This window comes from Bactrocera neohumeralis, unplaced genomic scaffold (genome assembly GCF_024586455.1).
Source record: "Bactrocera neohumeralis isolate Rockhampton unplaced genomic scaffold, APGP_CSIRO_Bneo_wtdbg2-racon-allhic-juicebox.fasta_v2 cluster10, whole genome shotgun sequence".
Taxonomy (NCBI): Eukaryota; Metazoa; Arthropoda; class Insecta; order Diptera; family Tephritidae; genus Bactrocera; species Bactrocera neohumeralis.
The window spans coordinates 28,426,523-28,443,797 of record NW_026089623.1 but is presented as its reverse complement, the minus strand read 5'-3'; the positions used below and the strand labels follow the sequence as shown (position 1 = coordinate 28,443,797).

At 36.4% G+C, this 17,275-nt stretch overlaps 1 protein-coding gene across 1 annotated transcript in view; it reads left to right on the top strand.

The window, feature by feature from the left end:
* The first annotated feature begins 1,896 nt into the window (after nt 1-1,896).
* Nucleotides 1,897-17,275, top strand: part of LOC126765222 (lipase 3) — a 38,974-nt gene continuing 23,595 nt past the window's right edge. Inside the window, exon 1 of the mRNA XM_050482861.1 lies at nt 1,897-2,962. Coding sequence (XP_050338818.1) covers nt 2,696-2,962 — 267 coding nt within the window. The 5' untranslated portion in view covers nt 1,897-2,695. The remainder of the gene's footprint in view (nt 2,963-17,275) is intronic.

Below are 17,275 nucleotides of genomic sequence, written 5' to 3'. Positions count from 1 at the left end.
TTTTTGGTCCTCAAATTTTAACCCCTTGTACCAAATTACGGATTTATAGCTTAATTAAGTGCTTAGTTATGGCATTTTATAAGTTTTCGATTGAGTTTTGTGGGCCCAATTGGTCCGAATACGGCGACTACGAGCTCGTCCTTCTTTTTTGCGGAGGAACTCATGTACCAGAAATATTTAAATTTTTACTCAAGTTACAGCTTGCAGGGACGACAGACAGACTATCCCTCGGAATTAAACCCGTCTCGCCATCCTAATAATTGATGTATGTGTATATATGATATAACTTTATATCTATCTCGATTAGTTTGATACAAACAACCGTTAGGTGAACAAAACTTGTATACTCTGTAGCAACATGTTGCAAGAGTAGATATAAAATACGTTTCAATATTGATAAGAGCGTGTGAACGCTATTGATACCAACAGAAAATGTTAACGGAATTCAATTAACATTCTCTGCTAAAAGCCTTGCCAACTAATTTCTGAGAATGTTAAAGAATAATTATTAATTTTGTGATATCATAGAAATTGAAAACAAAAATTTTAATAGGTATGCGTATCGATTATTTATTTAAGAACATACATTGTGTCTATTTATAGACTTTTCTCCGTTTCTCACATTGGGTTTGTATTTTTCTTTTCGAAGTTATATTTTTTCATGTTGCCTCATGTTAAAATTACAAATTAAAACATTAGCGCTTTCCTGGTTCTATGAATTTAATTTCTATTAGCAACAAATATAATACAAAGCTATTTATTAAGAAATTATACTATGTAAAATCCAAATTTACAAAATTAATTAAAGTACAAATCCATTTGACTATAAATATTACTTAGAAAATGATGAATGAATTAGAATGTTATCCATTTTGCAGGAATAAAAAACTGGAGGATGTTTTTGATGACTCTCTTTGATGGAAAGCGTTGAATCTTCCAGAAAGATTCTACTCCAGCACACCTAAGTCAAAAAACCGTAACAGCGGCAATACTCCTGGTTTCATAGCTGTAAATTAATTGATGTCTGGAAGTCCGGATTTTAATCCATTGAACCACAGTTTGGGCTCAGAGTCGGAGAACATGGCCTATTGAATACCTCATCGAAATTTGTAGTTTAAACTTTTTTTTGTTAGAGCAGCGTGATTAATGCTAATAAGAACTATGTGAGTTGCCACTTATTAATAATCGAATAGTTTATTAAAAACATTTATTATTGTTTCAATTATAGAACAGTAAACAGTAAACATATAAAAAAATAAGCCAAAATACTAACATTCGGCTGCAATATCAAAATAAGTATCTAAGCATATTTTTCATTCAATACTTGGTACTGTTCACGTGACCATGTTAAAGTCTCCTTCCGAGATGGCTGTGAACATCCTCTATATTATATGTTATTTGTCTCTGATCTCAATCGCTACTACTTTAACCAGGAAATGCGTTTAAAGAAAAATTAGGTAAAATGAAAAAATCTCGCATCATGTGATCCTTTAACAATTTGTCAAGCCTTCATTGTATTTGTAAACAACATCTTCTACTCCTTTGGTTTATGACGTCACGAACCAATGCAATTTTGTTTTTTACCAAATGCACCAAAAAAGTTAAGGAGATGAAATTGTCTTTATCTCTATTTCTGATTTTTGGTGTCTGTAAATCGTATATACCAAATTTCTTAGAACATCCAACCAGAGAACATAAAATTTTATGTTTTCTGATCCAACAGCTAAAACCTACGTTCAAACAAGTTCGGCTCAATCTGGTTTGAGCAAAAGTAACTTGAGTTGGACAGACCAATACCAACAACTGCACTAAGCAACGATCCGAAATGGTGGTTCAAAATGAAAGCTTTGCTACAAAACGCGCTTAGCTTCGCTGCAGTTTGTTTGCGGAGTTCGAGGCGAAAGGTAGTGTTCGAAAAAAATATATTCTGTTACGGGTACGTTGAGCGTAAAATATAAAAATTAGTGAATATGTGCGAATGTATGAAAATATATAAGCATTGCATTTTACGACATTAAATCAAAGGCAGAAATAAATGTGCATTGTTTATATGTTGCAATATCGGTAGCCGTGAAGCTCGCGCGAAGTTAGTGCAAATATTTTGAATATATATTTCTTAAAGCGCGGAAATTCAAAATTGAGTAAACTGCATTTCCTACAGACGAAAACACGATAAGCAATAATTATAGTGCATGAAATTTTGAATAATGAAAGCAAATTATTGAAACTGCGTGCATTAAAACACATTAGCCAAATTCGTTTATAGCTACAAAGTCAGTAGGCAGAATTTCAAAATAGGAAGTAGTCAAGAAACTAAGTGAGAAAATAAATAAAAGCCTATAAATAACTTTTTTTTCACAACCAAATAAAAAACTAAGCCAGTGGGAAAGTGGTGAAGAAAAGTAAGAAACGTAACAGCTCAACAAGTGCAAGAAACCGCAAACAGTCGCCCACCTTATGCACGCTGCACTACCGCGTGTATGTCTCGTCGTTTGCGTGCCGCGCATGTGCAGTGCTTTGTTCAGTTATTTTTGCCTCTTAGAAATACATATGTATTTCTGCAACAAAAAGTTTTAACCGTACACCGTGCCAATTTTTTACTATTTACGCGCGTTTTGTTTTCTGTATTTTATTAAGCAACATCTCTACACTTTTGGGTGCGTTAAGTGTGTTTTTCTTTGAATTACTGTGAGTAATGGCGAGAAAACATAATAACAACACAACGATAGAGATGCTGAAAAGTGAAATTTTCAGTCTATGGCAGCTAGCATTTGCCTCTTTCCTTGCCTTGCAGCTGCTCGCCGGCACCGCTGAAGCCTTTACTATACTCTCGCCATTCAGTTACACATCTTTGAGCTTTAAGAATCTGTTAAATTCAGTGTTTTTAGCCAGTAATGCGAATTTGGCGGGTGGTGGGCGAAATCTAAAATCAGATATACTTGAGGATGCGTCATTGATAACGGTAAGTACATACACATATAATTGTAATTTTATGTTAGTACTATTGGCTCCAGCCACGCGTTGCTATGGTATACATTTTTAACTATTATTCATATAATAAACTATTCAATACAGTGAAAATTTTATTTACGAATAAAGCGCAAACGTTTATGTCGGTATATGAATCCATGGGATTGTACCTGAGGTTTAATTTTGAATATGTTGAAACAAATAAATGTTAATTGAAAAAATAACGAATTTAATGCTGTTTTCTCACCGAAGCTAATATACCCTTCACAGGTGCATTTCTTTTAGTAACTATGTGTTCAGTTTATACGGAAGCTATATGCTATAGTAATCCGATCTGAACAATTTTTTCGGAGATAATATTATTACCTTAAGCAGTAATCCATGTCAAATTTCGTGGGGATACCACGTCAAATGCGAAAGTTTTCCACATAAGCCCTTGATTCCGATCATTCAGTTTGCATGGCAGCTATATGCTATAGTTAACCGATCTGAACAATTTCTTTGGAGATTACATTGTTGTCTTAGAAAATAATCTACACCAATTTTCGTGAATATATCTTTTCAAATGCAAAAGTTTTCCATACAAGACCTTTTTTCCGATCGTTCAGTTTATATGGCAGCTAAGTATATGTTATAGTGGTCCGATATTGGCAGTTCCGACAAACGAGCAGCTTCTCGAAGAGAAAATGACGTTTGCAAAATTTCAAAACGATATCTTAAAAACTGAGGGACTAGTTCGTATATATACTGACAGACGGACGGACAGACAGATGGACAGACGGACAGACAGGCAGACGGACATGGCTAAATCGATTCAGCTCAACAGACTGATCATATATATATACACTTTATAGGGTCTCTGACGCTTCCTTCTGGGTGTTACAAACTTCGTGACAAACTTAATATACCCTGTTCAGGGAACCGAAAGAAGGAATGTTGGTTAAGTTTACCAGAACTTAACCAGACATTGAGAAAATTATTAAACTTAAATATATTTTCTATACAATGAACTACGATCTTTGGAAAATATCAAAAATTAAGAAAATGGCGTAATTTTGAAAAAAAAAAAATCGTTTTTTACGAAAAAAAATGGTTGTTTCTTTAATCCCAAATTGACAATTTTCAACCAATCAAAAAGATCGGAGTCTTTGGTATAGCAAATGCATTCAACTATACCCAGTTTTAATTTGAAGTCGATCGGTCAATTTCTCGTTGAGTTATGATGTCAGCAATTTTGAAAAATGTCGTTTCGAGAAAAACGCGTTTAAAGTTTCACTTATATATGTTTGCACCTCTGAGCGGTCGCTATTTAGAACGCTGCCATTCAAAAACTATTTAAAATACGACCTCGCTGATTTCACAGGATATTTTTGAATATATAAACTATAGAAAAAGCAAAAAAAAAAATTTTGAAAGTGTCACACTGGTATAGCCCCTTAAGCTATGAAAGTTCAACTGAATTATTGTTTTTTTTGGGATTGTGAATACATGGATATGTTTAGAAATATGTACAGTGAAATTTCCCATAAACAGACAGTGACGAATCAGCCTTTCTGTCCAGTTATTAGAGTTGTCCGCTTAATAGAGAGTCCATTTAATACCGCTTTTACTGTATTTCTTTTTTGTGAATTGTATCTCCAGTAATACATATGAGTATTATAATATTATTTAGTCGTTATTTATATAATATGAATTCAGAAGAAAAATCATACCAGTTTTTTTTTAAAGCGAAGATACTATACTAGAAATATTTTTTTATAGAATTTAAGAAAATGGCAAAATATAATTAAGGCTTTCAATTGCCTTTGAGATATGCGGTTATTGGAGCAAAAGTAACTGTAGAGTTAAATCAAGAGAAAGAAATAATTATATATGTTCATAATGTACATATATATGATATCTAGTAGTTGCTATAAAAAATCCAGCTATGAAGGTTATTATAGCTTCGGTGCAACCGAAGTTAACGTTTTTTCTTTTTATTCATACTATTCGTAATAAATATAGCGCAAGCCCCCACAATATACTTCTAAACGGACAAATTTTTTTCTAATCTGTCATAGGGCTTACATTTGATAAAAGCAATCATTAAAACACAATGGCTTTGACCCAATTTGAATTGTATTCAATTGATTCTCATATCTTGCTGTATAGAAAAGCACACAATTATTATTTGATTTGCACTATATTGTTAATAAGTTTCTCCTACAAGTTTTAGAAGCTGAAGAGCAGCAGGAAAACTTTCAATCAGCTAATAATACACAAAATGACGCCTTTAGATGGTGTCATTTTGTATAAACATATAAGAATGTCCATATGTATGTATATTCATAACATATCTACAAAAAAAATTTAAGCTTCTTCACAGTGTATACAATCGGATTTAACGTTCATTTCCATTCTTGGAAAACTACTCATGCATTCATAGGCACAATCAGGCCCAACTCAATGCGAAGTCAGTATAACGTAGTCGCCATATTCCGTTTGAGTGAGAGCAGTATTTCAATTAAAAAATTCAGCTTATTTGAGCTGTATTGTTAGTATCTGTTTTTTTGGTGTTAATGCTCCGTTAACTTAATTATTAAAATTGAAATATCTCGATGAAACTTGGTACATATAATACATATTTCCTTGGTACCCAAGGAGGGTTGGGATTGGAGATGGGCAGAATCGGATTATTACCACGCCCACACAATGTCGTCAATCGAAAAGCTTTAAAGTGCTCTAAATAAGCTCCAAATTAAGATACAAAACTGTAATTTGGCGCAGAGGATTGCAAATTTATAATTTAAAAAAGTGGGTGGAGCTCCGCCCCTAATTAGTTTAATGTACATATCCTTCTACCAACTTAAGCTAAACCAATCCAACTTTCTCATTACAAATCCTTTTAGCTTCCCGTTTGAAAATGTTGTAAGAATAGAAAAAAATGTATCGAAAAGATGGAGGGTCGCTATAAACAGTGTATCAAACTTGAAAGGTTGAACAGAAAAAAACGAAATTTTGCTAAAAAATCTGTTTTACTGTAGTAGGCCGGGGTTTTAATAAAATTATGTCAAATATGGATAGACTCGGATCAATACTTCCCTTAACCCCCATATACCTAATACAAATTTCCAGTTGAATTTATACCTTATACGTCCAATGTGCATCGGACAATATTTGATTTATCTTAATGAAATTGAAAGAGCTTGGATCTCTGTACCTTTGCCTGACAGTATTTTCCCGGCTTGGATTTTTGCAAGCTTCAAGAGTATAAAATGTACGATTACAACCGAACTTAGCCCTTCCTTATTTGTTATATATATATATGCATGCATGTAACAACATATGTCCCAACTCACCTATGATGAATTTTTCACATGCATTTTGAAAACAATTCGAGGATGTAATTTGCAATGTGTACTGGATGTGCTCATTTTTTTACGTATATATGAATATATATTTGTACTTCATGTTAAAAATTATTTATTCAGGAGTGGCGACTTGCCAAAAAATGCGCATAAGCAATATTATGCAATAGAGGCAATGGAAATAAACAAAGTGAAAAATCGGAAGCGTTGCAGTAAAGTAGGTAAATTCAAGTGAGCACGTTGCCATCAAGATGTTGGTCGTACATATATATAGTATGTACTTTACTAAGCGTATACTATATATTCATAAGTTATGATAGGGCATATATGTATGTAGTATATTCATGTATGAAGGTGTGTATTTTCGTGTAATAGATCGATAACTCTTTAACTGTGCACCCAAGGGCACACACCTTTGTCAAACCTTTTAAATAAACAAATATGTCGATAATATTTTATTTGGTGGACGTACCTATGAATTCGTCACAGATAAATTTCTCGTTACATGAACATACATACATACATATGTATATGTATATCAATATAAGGAGTTAGGCAAGCATAAACTTATAGGCTTCTTTGGCACTTCATAACAGTGAGCTCTGTGTTACTGTTATATGTACATATGTAAGTATATGCACAGAGGTAAATTTTTGTATAGTATATTGTAATGCTCAGCACGGATCGATTACCGAACAAAGTCATTTGATGAACGAGTTGAAGACAAATGACATACATACGAGTAGATAGCAAAATTTGTCTGTGAATACTAAAAAGTGGTAATAACTCGTTGCTGGCATTGCAAATAGTATTTCGTTTCAAAAACAGCAACGCACGCGTATATAATGTTTTTGTTTTTTGTTGATCATACGCTTTTTCGTAAACTGAACAAAAACCGTGCTTAACAAATGACAATAAAGTAAGCTCTAATTACCAGTAACAACTTACTTTTGTTTGTTTTTGTATGGCACTCCTAGCCGGCTGCGTTTAATAAGAAAGTCACACATGTCGCATTTAACAATATAACATTTCATAATATTTCGGGCAAAGAAAGACAAAAACTATTTTGAATAACAATATGTCTTGGAGCGCAAAAAAAAACTTTTATTGCAGTGTGGTAATTAAAAGTTAATACAGGGTTTGCACGGAGAGTAATAGGACGGATTGTCTCCGAGTACCTGGAGAGTCAGGACAAACATTTTCGCGCAATATGTTTCTGTGAGTGGTGCAAGCCGAAAATGCAGCGTTCGTAGGAGCAGAAGTACGCGATTAAATTCTGTGTGAAACTCGGTAAACCTGTGACAGAGAAGTTTGATATCATCAAGCAGGCTTACCCAGAAGTGGTGTGTTTCAGTGGTCCCAGGACTTTTTGGAGGGCCGGTAGAGGTCGCTGATGAAGACCGTGCTGTGAGACCTGCGATTTCGACAAACACCGACAATGTGACACGTCTGCGCAAAGTTTTGAACTCAGACCGTCGACTAAGTAATTGCCCAGATGTTAAATTTATCAAAATCTGTGGTTGATGACATTGTGACGGAGCACTTGAACATGCGGAAGATGTGCAAGAAAATGGTCCCAAAAGTGCTCACTGACGACCACAAATTGCGGCGAGTGGAAGTGTGCCAAGAAAATTTGAACATGTGTGAAAGTGACCCTTAATTATATCCTGAAGAGGTTATATTAAGTTTGCCACAAAGATTGTAACACCCAGAAGGAAGCATCGGAGACCATATAAAGTATATGTATAAATGATCAGTATGTTGAGCTGTGTCTGTCCGTCTGTATATATACGAACGAGTCCCTCAGTTTTTAAGATATAGTTTTGAAATTTTGCAAACGTCATTTTCTCTTCAAGAAGCTGCTTCGTTGTCGGAACTGCCGATATCGGAGCACTATAACATATAGCTGCCATACAAACTAAACGATCGGAATCAAGTTCTTGTATGGAAAACTTTCAAATTTGACGTGGTATCTTTAAATTTGACATGGATTACTGCTTAAGGTATTACTATATTATATAGCTTCCATACATAGGAAATATTTATTTTTGAAATTACATGTTTATTATATCTTTAAACCTTAAGCAACTGAAAACCGATAATGGAGAAGAAGTTAGTTATGGTGTAACCGCAACATCAAAAGCGGGAAAAACTTGGTAAATGTTGCATAAGAATTCAACCTCTTTTACTTAAGTTAACCGAATGAAACTTATGTTATTGGTCAAAGCTTCGCATAGTTTCATTACTACATTTTGCTTGTTCGAAATATTGATAATAACATCAAGATAATTAAATGAAATGAGAGCCTACCTTGGGTTTAAGAAAAACTGTTCACTTATTTTCAATATGGCACATTTGTTGACTGATATAAGCGGCTGAAAGTGCGTTGGAAGGAGCTTTAATATTCTTATACAAATCTGATCTAACATATTTTCTTACATGTGGGACATATATGGGGTTGGGAATATTTCGACCCGATTTTCTACAGTATTGATACACGATAATGTTGTATGAGGAAGTGTTAAAAGAACTTCTTCTCAACAAGTTTGGTTGATTTAGCTAGTTTGGAAGATTTGTAATACATTAAACCGATAAATCGGCGATGGCATGTGAAATTCCCTCACTACTGCGATGACGTTTTGTGGGTGTGGCAGTGAACCGACCACGTCCATCTGCAATACCGACCTCCTCATTTTGGCAGCGTGTACAGAGTTTTATTTAGATATATTAATATTTACTCAAGTTACAGATTGCACAGACAGACGGACTCCTAATTTACAGTTAGACGGGTTTCAACTTGTCTAGTCAACCTGAACATTTATATGAACCTTTATAATTCTTTATTTACCTCGATAGGTTTTAACTATTTGAAGCAACCAAAACTATTATGATCTGCAGCAACATGTTGCAAGAGTGCAAGAAGAGTTGCGTACATATACATATGTTTTGTCGATGACGCAAATCGCGCTTTAACACCAAATACTGCTGTGAAGTGATCTCACGGTAGCGGTGTTGTTAAACAGCATGCCCAATATTTCATGGAGAACGTGACCCAATATGTTATGTTTTTGAGATGTCTACAGTTTTAGCGCTCTATATCGCGCACTCTCAATCGGCGGTATTTTACGTCACAGTCGGAATCAATATTTTTCTCATTTGAAGCATTAGAGCTCTAAATGGAGTTTACTAGCATTTCAACATTCAAGTATACTATTATTGAAGAAATTACTCAGTCAGTGGTCTAACGTGTCTGCACATACAAATATATCCATTCACCTACTTTTACAATAGTAAAATAAGCAGTAAAATGAAATTAGTAACATGAAACAGTAAAAACTAATAAAAGTGCAGTGTACCATTAAAGATTATGAACACTCACAAATACACACACTTCACATACTAATTTAGCATGAGCCTCTTTGTTTATTTGTGGTGCTTTTGATGCAGACGTCATTGTTGAATGCATGCAAATCACTCAACGCTCGACATTCTCCTTCAATAAATCTACGTAATTTTACAAAATTGTGACTTCCTAGTTGGGATTGTCAATTTACCAACAATAAAAACAACAACGATAATTTTGAGAGAAGTGGGAGTCAACACCCTATTTATATGACTAAATGGGAGTCAAAGTTGTTTTGCGGAAGGGAAAATAAAATAATTAAAGTAAACCAGTAAGGAAGGGCTAAGTGCAACCGAACATTTTATACTCTTGCAAAAATCAAAGCCTTTAAGGTGTAAAACCAATCATATGGAGTAAAGTCACCCGGTGGTTAGAAAATCTTTATTTTAAGTAAATGGGAGCACCCATAGTTGACTTTTGATTGAAAATGACATATATAACTGAAATTAAGGGATAATCTTTCTCTTACAGTATGTCTGTATGTTAAAAACCGATTGAATCGGACCGGGAAGTATTGGTCTGATTCACACATTAAAGACATTATTCGTGCAAAGTTTTATCCCGTTGTATTAATTCCTTCTTGGTTTGTGTACTGGAGAGTAAAAGAATAAAGTGGAATTTAAAACAAGTAAGGAAGGGCTAAGTTCGGGTGTCACCGAACATTTTATACTCTCGCATGGTAAAGTGATAATCGAGATTTCATAATACGTCATTTACATATTTTTCAAATACCGTATTTTTGTAAAGTTTTATTCCGCTATCATCATTGGTTCCTAATGTATACATATATTATACAGAGAAGGCATCAGATGGAATTCAAAATAGCGTTATATTGGAAGAAGGCGTGGTTGTGAACCGATTTCACCCATATTTCGTACATGTCATCAGGGTGTTAAGAAAATATTATATACTGAATTTCATTGAAATCGGTCTAGTAGTTCCTGAGATATGGTTTTTGGTCCATAAGTGGGCGAGGCCACGCCCATTTTCAATTTTTAAAAAAAGGCTGGATGCAGCTTCCTTCTGCAATTTCTTCCGTAAAATTTAGTGTTTCTGACGTTTTTTGTTAGTCGGTTAACGGACTTTTAGTGATTTTCAACATAACCTTTGTATGGGAGGTGGGCGTGGTTATTATCCGATTTCTTCCATTTTTGAACTGTATCTAGAAATGCTTGAAGAAAACGACTCTGTAGAGTTTGGTTGACATAGCTATAGTAGTTTCTGAGATATGTACAAAAAACTTAGTAGGGGGCGGGGCCACGCCCACTTTTCCAAAAAAACTGCGTCCAAATATGCCCCTCCCTAATGCGATCCTTTGTGCCAAATTTCATTTTAATATCTTTATTTATGGCTTAGTTATGACACTTTATAGGTTTTCGGTTTCCGCCATTTTGTGGGCGTGGCAGTGTGCCGATTTTGCCCATCTTCGAACTTAACCTTCTTATGGAGCCAAGGAATACGTGTACCAAGTTTCATCATGATATCTCAATTTTTACTCAAGTTACAGCTTGCACGGACGGACGGACAGACGGACGGACAGACGGATGGACAGACGATCGGACGGACAGACAGACATCCGGATTTCGACTCTACTAGTCACCCTGATCACTTTTGTATATATAACCCTATATCTGACTCTTTTAGTTTTTGGACTTACAAACAACCGTTATGTGAACAAAACTATAATACTCTCCTTAGCAACATTGTTGCGAGAGTATAAAAACAACAATGATAATTTTAAGAGAAGTGGGAGTCAACACCCTATTTATATGACTAAATGGGAGACAAAATTGTTTTGCGGAAGGGAAAATAAAATAATTAAAGTAAACCAGTAAGGAAGGGCTAAGTGCAACCGAACATTTTATACTCTTGCAAAAATCAAAGCCTTTAAGGTGTAAAACCAATCATATGGAGTAAAGTCACCCGGTGGTTCGAAAATCTTTATTTTAAGTAAATGGGAGCACCTATAGCTGACTTTTGATTGAAAATGTCGGTCAATGTGTGATATATGTATATAACAGAAATTAAGGGATAATCTTTCTCTTACAATGGTATGTCTGTATGTTAAAAACCGATTGAATCGGACCGGGAAGTATTGGTCTGATTCACACATTAAAGACATTATTCGTGCAAAGTTTTATCCCGTTGTATTAATTCCTTCTTGGTTTGTGTACTGGAGAGTAAAGGAATAAAGTGGAATTTAAAACAAGTAAGGAAGGGCTAAGTTCGGGTGTCACCGAACATTTTATACTCTCGCATGGTAAAGTGATAATCGAGATTTCATAATACGTCATTTACATATTTTTCAAATACCGTATTTTTTGTAAAGTTTTATTCCGCTATCATCATTGGTTCCTAATGTTTATACTCGTATTATACAGAGAGCATCAGATGGAATTCAAAATAGCTTTATATTGGAAGAAGGCGTGGTTGTGAACCGATTTCACCCATATTTCGTACATGTCATCAGGGTGTTAAGAAAATATTATATACCGAATTTCATTGAAATCGGTCCAGTAGCTCGTGAGATATGGTTCTTGGTCCATAAGTGGGCGGCGCCACGCCCATTTTCAATTTTTAAAAAAAGGCTGGATGCAGCTTCCTTCTGCCATTTCTTCCGTAAAATTTAGTGTTTCTGACGTTTTTTGTTAGTCGGTTAACGCACTTTTAGTGATTTTCAACATAACCTTTGTATGGGAGGTGGGCGCGGTTATTATCCGATTTCTTCCATTTTTGAACAGTATATAGAAATGTCTGAAAAAAACGACTTTGTAGACTTTGGTTGACATAGCTATAGTAGTTTCCGAGATATGTACAAAAAACTTAGTAGGGGGCGGGGCCACGCCCACTTTTCCAAAACAATTGCGTCCAAACATGCCCCTCCCTAATGCGATCCTTTGTGCCAAATTTCATTTTAATATCTTTATTTATGGCTTAGTTATGACACTTTATAGGTTTTCGGTTTCCGCCATTTTGTGGGCGTGGCAGTGTGCCGATTTTGCCCATCTTCGAACTTAACCTTCTTATGGAGCCAAGGAATACGTGTACCAAGTTTCATCATGATATCTCAATTTTTACTCAAGTTACAGCTTGCACGGACGGACGGACAGACGGACGGACAGACGGACGGACGGACAGACAGACATCCGGATTTCGACTCTACTCGTCGCCCTGATCACTTTGGTATATATAACCCTATATCTGACTCTTTTAGTTTTAGGACTTACAAACAACCGTTATGTGAACAAAACTATAATACTCTCGTTAGCAACATTGTTGCGAGAGTATAAAAATTGTGCTATTGTGTGGGAAGTACGCATGATTATTGTTCGATTTTGACTATTTTCACAACGCGACATAGAAAAAAATACCACCAAATTTTATCGAAATCGGTAAGTCGGGTCCCGGGATACGGGATTTCACCAATATCCCTGGTCCCTATAAAGCCTTGTCATACCATCCCGGCGGCAAATTTTTGTGTCTTTGGCGCATTTAGTTATTGATTTATTTTGCTTTTAGCAGTTTTGAACAGTACCGTTATATGGGAAGTGGACGGGGTTTTCATCCGATTTCGCCCATTTTCTCAATATATGTACATATGTAGGTAGGAAAATAATTCGTGCTGAGCGAATTTGGTTGTTGTAGCTTAAGTGGATTAGGGGATATATACATTAAGCTTATTAGAGTAAACCTACTTTTTTTTTTTAAGATTAAATATGGCACTTTATAAGTTTTCGGTTAATGGTGATTTGTGGGCGTGGCAGTGGTCCGATTACGATCATCTACGAACTCGAACTTTTTTATACTCTCGCAACAATGTTGCTAAGGAGAGTATTATAGTTTTGTTCACATAACGGTTGTTTGCAAGTCCTAAAACTGAAAGAGTCAGATATAAGGTTATTTATACCAAAGTGATCAGGGTGACGAGTAGAGTTGAAAAACGGATGTCTGTCTGTCCGTCCGTTCGTGCAAGCTGTAACTTGAGTAAAAATTGAGATATCATGATGAAACTTGGTACACGTATTTCTTGGCACCATAAGAAGATTAAGTTCGAAGATGGGCAAAATCGGCCCACTGCCACGCCCACAAAATGGCGAAAACCGAAAACCTATAAAGTGTCATAACTAAGCCATAAATAAAGATATTAAAGTGAAATTTGGCACAAGGTTCGCATTAGGAAGGGGCATAATTGGACGTAATTTTTTTGGAAAAGTGGGCGTGGCCTCGTCTCCTACTAAGTTTTTTGTACACATCTCGGAAACTACTATAGCTATGTCAACCAAACTCTATAGAGTCGTTTCCTTCAGGCATTTCCATATACAGTTCAAAAATGGAAGAAATCGGATAATAACCACGCCCACCTCCCATACAAAGTTTATGTTGAAAATCACTAAAAGTGCGTTAACCGACTAACAAAACACGTCAGAAACACTAAATTTTACGGAAGAAATTGCAGAAGGAAGCTGCACCCAGGCTTTTTAAAAATTGAAAATGGGCGTGGCCTCGCCCACTTATGGACCAAAAACCATATCTCAGGAACTACTAGACCGATTTCAATGAAATTCGGTATATAATATTTTCTTAACACCTGATGACATGTACGAAATATGGGTGAAATCGGTTCACAACCACGCCTTCTTCCAATATAACGCTATTTTGAATTCCATCTGATGCCTTTTCTGTATAATACGAGTATATACATTAGGAACCAATGATGATAGCGGAATAAAACTTTACAAAAATACGGTATTTGAAAAATATGTAAATGACGGATAATGAAATCTCGATTATCACTTTATCATGCGAGAGTATAAAATGTTCGGTGACACCCGAACTTAGCCCTTCCTTACTTATTTTTATTTATGTTTACTCTTAGCGCGGCTAGTAAAAATACCATTTCGTCTCAGCCGCTTTGCCAATCAATGCACTAAGACGTGTACATACATATATGTTATGATATACATATATATACTATGTATCAGATATACATGGTAGACAATCGTACACTTGTCTATATATATTTATATCGCAGCGTTTAAATACGCTAAAAATAAATGCAAACATTTTATTCTTTAGCAAACAATCTCCTGATTGCACACCAACATTTAGAAGCAACACAAGAATTATGAGAACGCCTCCTAATGGAAAAAGTGAGCTATCCACCACTGCTGGATCAAAAAGAGAATGCGAAAATGCCAACCACATATGTAATTGAAGATGGCAAACTCTCGGTAAAAATACACAGTAGCGAAACTACCCAAAACTTTAACCAGTTGGTTAGTAAAATAAAAGAACTGGAGAACATGATGGGTGGCCAAAGGCACATAAACCAGACTATGCGCGACCTAGTAAGCAACATAGTGGCGCTACATGCTAAGGCTGAGAGAGGCGGAAACCTACCCAAAAGGATTATGGTAGGGAAAGCATCCCAGGTTTCTCCAATGGCTAAGGAGGTAAATACCCCGAAAAGGATGCGTGAGACAATAGGCTCTCTACCTCCGACTAAAAAGCCAAAAAATACAATTAAAATGGAGCAGCCCACCTACAGCGAGGCAGCGAAATTGATGCAAGCCAATACAACGGTTAGACCCAGCGCAGGCGAAGCTTGGGTGGGTGGACGTTGTTAAAAAGCGAAGACCACTCGAAAAGAAAATTAGATCTAGGCCAAACGCCATCATACTTACGAAAAATACGCGGATATTCTCCGAAAAATAAAAGATGACAGTGGCTTAGAGGAATTGGTCTCAAGCGTCACGTACATAAGAAAAACGTTGAAAGGAGACCCGCTATTAGAGCTGGAAAACCAAGCGGATAAGAGAGCCGAAGCGTTCCTTAGAAGGAGTGGTCGGTGAAATGGCTGTGATACAGCCCAAAACCCACAACGTTATGATTATTTGCAAGAATTTGGATGAAATAACTTCTCCAGAAGAGATTTGCGAAGGGGGAAAAAAAAGTTATTAGTATGCGAAAGACCCGAAGCGGTACTCAAATAGCTGTCTTATGCCTGCGCGCCCAGGATGCCAAGACTGCGCTCAAGGTAGGCAAAGTAAAGATCGGGTGGTCTGTATGTCGCCTCCGAGAATACTCGCCTATTCCCCGTTGCTTCAGGTGTTTCCATCTGGGGCACATGGCGCATAAATGTTCCAACCCCGTGGACAGGTCGTCTCTATGTACACGTTGTGGAGCCGGTGGACATGCAGCGAAGTCATGTGCTAACAATCCAAGCTGCATGCTTTGCAAAGCAGCAAACTCGGCCTTGAGTACTACGTGCCCCAAATATCTCGAGATGGCGAAATCGTTAGGGAAATGAGGATAATACAATTAAACTTAAATCATTGCGCAGCAGCACAAGAGCTACTAAATCAGACAGTATTTGAAAAAAATATTGATGTCGCCTTACTAAGCGAACAATACTCTCAGCGTTCGGAAAGCACCTGGACCACAGACATATCTGGCAAGGCTGCAATATGGTCATGTAAAGGACAACCATTTATGTCTCGCTCCGGAGGTCATAATTTTTTCACATGGGCAAATATACGAAGCATAATCCCCAGTGCCTGAATTAAATATTTTGAAGACTTCCTCCTGGAACTTCCTCTAGAAGCCAGAGGCAAATCACCAATTATAATCGCAGGTGACTTCAATGCGTGGTCGACCGCTTGGGGTAGTAGGCGCACAAACCATCGTGGGCGTCTGATACTTGAATTCCTCGGCCAAACGAATCTTACGATCTTGAATAGCGGAACGCAAAATACTTTTCAAAAGGGAAACAAAAGCTCTATAATCGACCTAATGTTTGCCAACGAAGCTCTTAGCAAGCGCATTAAGTGGGCGGTGACGGACATATTTACATATAGTGACCTCATGACTATTATTGCTGAAGTCTCTTATGCCGGAGGAACGGAACGCCGCAGCAGGAGCACATGCCAAAAACGAAACTGGAAACAAAACGATTTTGATGCCGAACTTTTTGAGGTGGTCTGGAGTTGAGCAAATATACAAGGCGAAGACGCCATACACTTGGTATCCCCAGTGCGAAAAGAACTGTTCACAGCATGCGACGCAACCATGCATGTAGGACAGTACACCACAACAACCGGAAGCCAGAGTATAGGTGGAATGAAGAAATAGCTGGGCTTAGAAAGCTCTGCCATATTAGCTAGACGCCGCCTACAACGAAATCAACGGGAAAAAAATGAAAGCAGTCTCAGAAAAATATTTAAAAGTCAAAAGAAGCTTATAAAATCAACCATTGGCCGCAGTAAAAAAGAAGTGTTTTGAAAAACTCTGTGAGGAAGCAAACGAAGACCCCTGGTAAACAGCATACAAAATCTGTATGTCCAAATTTAAAAATAAGGCACAACAACCCAAAAGTGCATCCGTTATGAGAAATATCGTGGAAATCTTGTTCCCAAAACACCACACTATTTCTTATGCAAAGCCCCGAACCGAAGTCGTAGAGCCACCACTGCTAGCTAGTGAAGAAGAAATATTGATCATAACTGAAAAAATTAAAAGCAGCAAAGCGCCTGGATTAGATGGCATACCAAACAGA